This window comes from Protopterus annectens, chromosome 5.part0 (genome assembly GCF_019279795.1).
Source record: "Protopterus annectens isolate FY-2018-M chromosome 5.part0, PAN1.0, whole genome shotgun sequence".
NCBI lineage: Eukaryota > Metazoa > Chordata > Ceratodontiformes > Protopteridae > Protopterus > Protopterus annectens.
In genome coordinates this window covers 1,420,201,724-1,420,211,093 of record NC_056735.1, presented here as the reverse complement: position 1 = coordinate 1,420,211,093, position 9,370 = coordinate 1,420,201,724, and the positions used below count along the sequence as shown (strand labels likewise).

The 9,370-nt window shown below is 32.1% G+C and overlaps 1 protein-coding gene across 1 annotated transcript in view; it reads left to right on the top strand.

Moving 5' to 3' along the window:
• Nucleotides 1–9,370, top strand: part of CLYBL (citramalyl-CoA lyase) — a 2,235,763-nt gene that overhangs the window by 1,711,789 nt on the left and 514,604 nt on the right. Inside the window, exons 5-6 of the mRNA XM_044071228.1 lie at nt 6,140–6,241; nt 9,103–9,196. Of these exons, the coding sequence (XP_043927163.1) occupies nt 6,140–6,241; nt 9,103–9,196 (196 nt within the window). The remainder of the gene's footprint in view (nt 1–6,139; nt 6,242–9,102; nt 9,197–9,370) is intronic.

The following is a 9,370-nucleotide window of genomic DNA, read 5'->3' as shown; positions in this document are numbered from 1 at the left end:
AAATATTAATGGTTTCACACAGTTTCCCCAGAAGGTCACTTGCAGTGCCATGCTATTTATTAGTTTTCTTGTAAGGTCTCAGTATATTTTGCTGTGCCAATGTACGGCTATCTTAAGTGTAAATGTATCAGCAAAGCTAAGTGATAGCTGTTCTGTGGGCAGTCCAGAACACATTGGGATAATAAGATATAAATGTCAGATCAGAAACATCTGTAAATTTACTTGGGCAAATTGAAATAATTTAATATTAGAGCAATAGTCAAAACATTGTGTGTTGTTTATTAAAATATAAACACCAATTAAGAGGTATTTACTTTAGGTTATTTTTATTCGGTTAACATCAAATGATTTGATTCCAGGTGTTACATGTGTGCTTCGGCTTAGTTAAATGACTTCTTCAGCCTTAAATAATATGTATGTGAAGGCTGCAACTTTCAAACATGTACTATATATTTGTTTCATATATAAACACATCACAAGTTAGTGTATTGACCACTTTACTATACGTAGCATTTACATTTTTTTCTTCCATTCACTATTCAGCATATTGTGCTAAAAACAGGTATTTAAACCATTCCTTGTACACCGCAGGGTAACTTTAAAACCTCACTAGACCACTACAGTACATTAGTAATGCCAGTTGGCTTTTCTTTTATGTGGATCATTAAGGGATATAGCCATGCACTATGTTGTACTGTATGAAGCTAGGTTCTTAATCTAGCTATGTGCACATCAGATATTATCTTTTGTTCACATATTTGTTTTTATATTCTTATAATTACTCGGAACCTAATTAAAATATTACAGAGGAATCTAAAACTAAAATCTGTGCTTTGCCTTGCTAAATTTCACTCAGATGTCTTGAAATTTTCTTCCAAAGGAAAGGTTGCTTGATCTGAACATAGGATTTTACAAGACATTCTGAAACTTTGAAATCCAGACATTTTGTGTATTTTTTTAAACAAGATCATGTGTCCAGCTGGTGTCTAGTTGGCCTCCAGCAGCTGTGGAAAAATGAAAGTTAACATTATAAACAGCTTAGTGATGTCTTTATAAGTGACTTTAGTTTTGTTGTAGTAATATATTTTTATTTTAAAATTATCCACACTCTAGGCAGAGTAACAGATATATTTCATGTGCTCACCATGAGAATGTTTTGAAGCTGTGTCACTGAAGACCACACGTGAACAACATTATTAGAAAGTAGTTGAATTGCCAACGGCATTGAAAAGACTTGCTATAATGGAGAGGAATAAATGCCATCAGCTGTTGTGAAAAACAGAATAATACCAGTATGTGTGTCTGTACAGTCTTTTGAATAAACCTGTTTCTAGTACCTCTATAAAAAGCATACATTATACTGTTTTGTTTTTTAAGCAAATTAAGGAAATTGGACAAAGAGGCTAATGTTATGAACATGAACTTTTGAAGTGGTGCTTTTAACTATCGGATATATTATTTCTTGAACAATGAGTTCTTAGTTTGCCTTTTAATTGACGTCAGGTGTCTGTCTTGTACTTTTGGGATCCTTGCTAGTGTAATTCTGTGAAAAAGGACAACAGGATAACATTTTTAAGTTTACTTTGTAATGAAATGATTACCTTCTGAAATTTGTGTAGCTTATGACGTAAGTGTTAAATAAAGTATTCTTTTCTTTTGCTGTAGTGAAGTGACAGGTTCTGACAATGTACGTCACCATGGTCTATAGCTGACGGCATGAACTAATGGTTAAGGGAACGATCTGCTTCCTGCAGACTTAAACTTGAATCTTAAAGACTCTTTTTGCATACGTTGTAATTCTGAGCATGCCAATTACCCAGAACACTTTCTTCAACCCAGTGAAAGAGGCCGTGTCTTTACTTAGTAATGTTAAAATAAAATAATTTACAAAAATCACAGTACTGCTGAATGACTCATGGGCATATTAGAAGGCTAATGCTAAATGTAATACTATCCTGCTTTATTTTGGCATTTCTGAAAAATATATATTTTTGAGCATATAATAAAAACAAAATACAAACACAGAAAAAAAACATATGTACATAAAAAGAGGAGTAATAAAAAAGGGAAATATAATCTGAAGTTAATAGTCCCACTGCTAAATGCATCCAAAGCATTTAAAATGTACACATAGACATTCCTAAGATTCCTAAAATTAACCAAGCCTCTTCCTGACAAAAAAAATGTCTTATTAATATACTGTTATATCACATTTTCCTAGTCTTGTAAAATATAGCATCCAGAACACAGTATCTCTATGCACATTAATTAAGACTTGTGCTTCTTAGATTCAGGTCTGAGGTTCAGTTCTGACTTTCAGAACCTGCTTCTGTGGAGTTTTTGTGTTCTCACTGTGTCTGCATTTGACTTATTCATATGCACCAATTTATTCTCAGCTTTCAAATCATGTTGGTTGATTAGCTATATTAAACTGCCCATTTACCCCATCTTTGAGGCCAGGGTGAAAAGGGTCTGATAGAGTCAGTTCACTTAACCCATTTAACAAATGAATACATAAATAAATAACTAGAATGACCAACCAGTCTAGTGGCTTATTATACAACAGATTGAGGCAGTTGTATAAAATTGGTCAGCTGCTTGTTGGGGTTGTAATTTATCCCAGCATTAAGTTAAAATATATATATTTTTTCACTGTATACTTAAGTTGCTTCACTTAAATGTAAGACATTTAGAATATGTTCCTCTTCTAAAATCAAAAATAAATAAAGTAATTTAAGTTGCAACATCTTGTATGACAGTATGATATGCATGCTAAGCTGAATTAACTGATGGTACCTTAGCAGACTGTTTTCAAATGACTGCTAAAGGTATAAAGACTTGAGTTATAGCATTTTTTATAAATGTGTGCCGCTAAGGATGGGGGATGTCATAGTTCCACCTGAAAACAGTTTGCAGAGAGCAGAAAATGCTGGAAGGGCATATCTGCCAAGCACACTGTGCTGCCAACATGTGGTAGCTGTAAGCATAGCAATATATTGGCAGTAATACATAGTGTAATGTTTGGAGTCATTGGTTTCCTAATAACATTCGCACATTCTAAAATGGGTTGCTTGTGTAAACTCTCTGAAAGATCGTGCTGACTTATCAGTCAGCTTTCTTTTACAGAACAGTAATTAAATATACTCGCTAATTTAAAATTCTTCTTCATAGTGAAGCTGAGACACTCTCTCTCGATGTAAATGACAGTGTTGTCATCAAAAGGAGAAGCAGATTATTCTTTCTGGCATTATATTATGTGCAGTATTTAGAAAATGCATTGCAATGTTTACTTTATCGTTTTACTATAGTACCTGTAGTGTAATTCTTTTATAGTTTTATTGATTTCCACAGCCACTCTGGCATTTCTTATGAATCTTATGAAGATGATTCTGTTGCAGAATATGTGTCGCTTTCCAAGACTGGGCTCCTCCCTTTGCCATGAGAACAGCCCCTACAACAGAACTGCCCATTTTAAGCTGCTCTCAGCTGTGACTCACAATCGTGCTTGGGAAGACATTTTTTTTTTGCTGGGTCCATATGGTTGCCTGCATTTTAAGAAATATTCATATGTTTAAACTACTGCTCATCTGTTTTGATGTTTAAATTACTTATCAGAATAAGTAATTGCTTTTGCATGTTTAAGGTATGCAAATACAAATATAATGATAGATTTTGTTTGTTAGACACACACATTTTTTCAGTTATATAGTTTGAAATGTGAAAGACTTTACTGTAACATCAGCATTCAACATACATCAAGGTTTATCTAGTAGTTCATTTTTTTTGAAGACTGTACAGTATTTACTTATTTACAACACTCTTTCCTGAATGTATTATGAATGTTGTGTTACTTCTTTAATTTTATAGCTTCCTAAAGTATTTGAATTTATTTTGTGTTTCTTTTACTATGGAAATAGTGTACCATACCACACCACTTACAGTCAGCTTAAATTTGATAAATGCAGATGAAAAGACGTAATGTTTTCCCTGGTACAAATGTGCTTGTAATGTTTCACATCAGAATTTTTTGCAGCACTTGTAATTTGATTTCATTGGTTCATAACTACACCATAAATCTTTTTTGTTTTTTTGCCTCCATTTTTATTTATATGATGAATAAAACCTGGAGGCTGATGCGTAACTAAAAGATGGGCTGACTTGTTTCCTTTTGTGTGAGAATCTCTTGCTCTCCTTTTGTCCTTACTATGGGTACTTGTTTGACTGGCATGGCTTATTGGACTATAACAAGCGTAACTCTCCCTCCTTTGTTGAGGGACAATTCTCCCACAAATCCTGAACAGTATGCATTCTTTCCAACACACTATTGGGTGTGCATTGGAACTGAAAGAATTGCTGAGGCCTGCTACTTCATCCCCTCCCCAGTTTCTTTTTTCTTCAGTGAAATGAACACTTCAGCAGGCCGGAAACATTTAATCGGCTCCTTTTGATAAAAATTAATTGAAACCTCTCCACTAGCTACCTTTGTGTTGGTACTTACAGCAGAAAGGAGAAAATATATTGGTTGTATGTTCAAAGTATCCTTAAAAATTGGAATAGAATGCATTGTTATGATGTAATTTATATTGGCTTGAAAAGAAGAGGTTTTAAATTGACCATTGTAAAGGTCAACATAAACATTTTTTCATGTTTTGAAGATGTCTGTTAATATTTGGTTTTCCATATTGCATTTAAAATGTGTTTGATTTTTTTTTGTGCCACGTGAATTGTCAACTACAAAATTCCATAAAGTAGCATCATGAAGAAGAGTGAGTGTGTATGTACATACATGTGTGTATAAATATAAATATATATATATATATATATATATATATATATATATATATATATATATATATATATATATAGATGTGTGTGCAAACACAGACACATTAATATTTACGTGTGTGAATGTGTATGTTTGTAAATGTATGTATAATGCCTTTGAACATATGTACACACAGACACGCATACACGCACACAAAGTATATACATACACTTCTTTTGAAAAGTTTGAAAAAAGAAAAACAAAACCAAGGAGCATTACAATTAAAAGCCTATTTTCACTAAATATACTGGCAGTTTTTAAAAGGAGTTTCCTTCTATTAGTCAGAATATTATGCTAAGCCTTTAGCATTAGTTTTTTTTTTTATGTTGCCATAGCAGCCTTATTCCTGCAGGGTTGTGACCTGTGATGATTACAGTACAAAGCTTATAGGGTCTTGAAACCCCCTTTGAAGATGAAAAGTCTTTGATGGTTTATATTTATGCAAATCTCTTAGATATGATTTACCCAGCTGAGATTGAATAGAGAGATGATTAAAATTCTTTTTTCTTTGATATCCATCAATGAATGGTTATTCTTAAAATTTAAGATAGATATATAGGTTTTCTGCCTGCATTTGCTAAAATAGATTGATCTTACCTGTAGTATTTTTATCTTTTAGTAAATTGCTATAGTCAGAGAGACATAATACTTTCATAATCTGTTTTCTGTTTGAAAAAAATCTGCGTGCAAGAGCTTTTGTATGTTTCCAGATGATAGATTTTGGAATTTGGGCAACCCCACTGGCAGCTCAGAGCTAGCTGTGAACTGGTCTCTTGGAAAAAATTGGAAGGCTTTGGTCTTCAAAGAATTAAACTTCCTTTTTAAAGCCTTCCTAGGTAAGCTAAAATTATGAGAAAAAAATCCTGTTGAACAAAGAGTAATGGTGCAGGAGTAAATATAATATGGCTTCCATCTTGATACGAGACTACCTAACTCCTGCATAAAAAGTGTACACGAGTGACACAAAAGAAAGAGCAGATGTCAGGTAGTCTGAAGTCTCCTAGTTCATTGGCTTGATAGTTTTTTTTTTTTTTTTCAAGATGAGCTATGCCAGAACTTTTATTACTAACATAACATTAGCTGGACTTCACACTTTAAGGATCTATGCACTGCCTTTGATTTGGGGGCCTAAATCTGTCCAGCACCATTCACTGCCACCAATTTAGTGCACTTGAAAGATTGTCTGATTAGCTTTTTTTTTGTGGCATACTTTAGCTTCGTACTATATAATGTATTTCAACAACAGAACTTGTTATGTAATTTAAATTACGTCATATAAGTGCATCTTTCCATGACTGTTTATTTTGATGTTAGTTTGCAGATAAATTTTGCAACCACTTGAAAGACCGAACACTTACAGAACCTATGAATTTGATTATTTTTATGGAAACGGCAGTAGGGTTACTTAACTTTAAGGTAAGAAACTGTAGTTCCAAGTAGTCAGCTACTGTGCATTCAGATTATTACCCTTCTAACAATATATTTTATTATTAGTTAAATTCTATTTTCAAGACTTTCAGAATTAAATGCCTTATTACAGACTAGTTTTACATATATGATAAAGTATTTTGGAATTTTGTTTTAACAATAACTTTAGTAAAGCTAAGCATGAATCAGAATCAGAAAAAAAGGGTAGTAGGGTGGTACTCCTTGTAGCAAATGCTTTGCTAGTTTCTGATTGCTTGCAGCAAGGATGATGTTGCACTGCTATTTTGAACGATTATTTCCCTTTTCATTCTGCCAAGTGACTCTAAAGCTAAGTAATCAGAACATCCATAAACTGTAAATAAATGAAAGTACATGATATTTGAACAGTATTTATTAAATCATAAATGTTTTCTATATTCCTAAAGAAGAAACAACATGCTGTACCTTAGCTAAGGAGGTTATAATAAGAAGCAACAAATGTCCTTCTTTTCTGTTGATGTTTAGTATTGTCTGCATTTTTTATGTAATCATAAACAGTTTCATTTTAATTGCAGCAAGTCAGTGTAAAATTTGATTACTGTCACCAGAAAATACTGTTTTACATTATTTTCAGATGGGAATTGTACCCTTTCACTTGGGGGCAGTATTTGGAATGACTTCCAGAATTAAAAACGGGATCTCTGTTGCTTAATTCTAGTCATTCCACAGTTGCTGTTCATTTTATATATCTGTATATTAGCACTTTAAATATGTTACTAGTGCTTCTCATAGTTTTTCTTTATGTGTTATTTTAGATGAGCCACATTTGTTATCAGGTATTATTGATGACTATGACTATTGACACTGTTGTCATCTTATTCCTTCTCTTTAGAAATCTAAATTAAAAAATCAAGCCAAGATAGAAACTTTTAAACAAGATAAAAAGGCAAGCATGACAATATAGTACACATATTAATATTTTGCTACCTCATTAGCTTTAAATAGTGCTAAAAACCTGTCCCAATATATGTTTTATAATGCCCAAAATATGCATCCCAGTCAGTCACTGTATAAAACTCTTACAGACTAAGGTATGACTTTTAATCCTCCAGTACTAAACGTGTTTCCACTTTGTATGACATTGGTTTTATTCTTGTTTGTTTGAAACTGTAGGTATTTGTTTAGTTCCTAGCAAAGTTACTGAAAAGTTCTCTAATTGTCACAATATACATGTTCTGCTGTGTCGTTTTTGTAACATTGAAAAAGTTCTTAATAAAAATGCCATTTATTCAGTGGAACGATTAAAGAATATGTAAAAGCAAAATCAACACTGTATTGGTGGATTATTGTGAGAACTTTAATTTCAATGTGTTCAGTTTTATTAATTTTGTTTAGAATAAAAACAGTGTTAAATACATTGGTAATGTGTAACATTTTCTTTGCAGAAGGTTGCTTTTTTTTATAAAGGCATACATACAGTGATATACTGATTTTGACAAAACTAACTGTAATGCTTATTTGTAATTTTTTTTAATATAATGTCCCAGGTAAATTTGAAAGTTGCTCTGTTGAGACTTTGCCACATGCTTTTCACTCATGTCTTATTTTCAGTGAACCTATGACTATGTCCATTCTAAATACAATACCTTGATCTGTACCTTAAACATTTTTCTAAAAGTATTGATTTTCTGTGAAGTTGTAATAAGTCAGTCAAGTCATTTTTCTCAGGACGGAGTTCTATACTCTTAATTTACTTTTATCATATTATTTAATGTATCTGTGATATTGTTTTTGTTCTATGTAAGTAGGTAGTACCTGAAAATTATATTTATAGCCCAGAGAACCTACCTATCAAATTAAAAAGAGAGAGAGAGAGAAGCTAAATCAGTGTAACAGTTTAGCTGGAAAATTATTTTTGATACACAAATTGTTGCATGAACTGAAACAGTTTAACATTTCTTACATGATTCTAATAACTGGCAGCAACAAGTAATAAATTATAAGCATCTAACTGATATAAATGCATGCAGTAATTCAGCTACTTAAGGAATTAGACTATAACTACAAGAGGCTTTGTGTCCGCAAAAATCTGGACAGTCACTGAACTAGATTAACGATTAAGATGTACTATCCCATGCAGGAAAAATTATGACCAAGTATTTGAACATTTAACATGTCGGAAAGATTTGTATGACTTACTGGGCTAACATTGTAACAGGAGCTAAAGTAAAAATTCAAAATGAGTGGTCTGTAGTTTTTTTTTTTTTTTTTTTTTGTATGACTGTATTGGAGTATAATTTACAGTGCACATTTAAACAGTAATTCATAAACAGCATATATTGTAAAATGCGCACAAGCATAATTTAAAAGTATTGTGACATAAACTATATATTAATAAAATGAGTAACACATTTAAGTATTATTTTAACTAAAATAAATTGTTAGTGAATGCCACATACATCTCATTCAACACAAAAGTTATACAGAATCTGCTGTTTGTGTTATACTAAATTAAGATATTTGCATTTTGCTGAAAATTCATAGCTTGACATTCAAGGTGGAGAAAATGTGATGTAGTGCTTCATGACAATTCGCAAATCATATCCAGCATGTAAATAAATGCATACATAATTGCACTCCCATGTACCTTAGCAAGTATTGAAAAGCTGCAGTTTTATACCTTGAATTTTAAGAATTTAACATATATGCTGTTATACACATTATAGTTGATATTTGTGTGTTTTTTTCTTTGCAGTGTCATTTTTCTAAAATTTTTAAAGCCAAGTGTAAGTGTGTGCACTTATACTTGTTTTCCAGATACAGTGTAGTTATTCCTTTTTAATATGCATTTTTTTATTTTGTCTCTTCAGGCTGTTTGTGAAGAAACACTACATATAGGACTCCAAGCTGGTTTTCATCTTGACGGATTGGTGTTTGGATCAGATGACTTTTGCGCTAGCATAGGTTACATATAAAAATCTCCTTATTTTCCAATACACGATTAGATGAATTAAATGTTGTCTTCTGTTGTCTGCATTCTCTATTAAGTAATGGGAAGTTAATTTGCATTACTTGCAAAAATAATAATTTGATTTCTTTCCAAGTGTTTAGAAGCAGCTGTCATTCTGGCTAGATAAA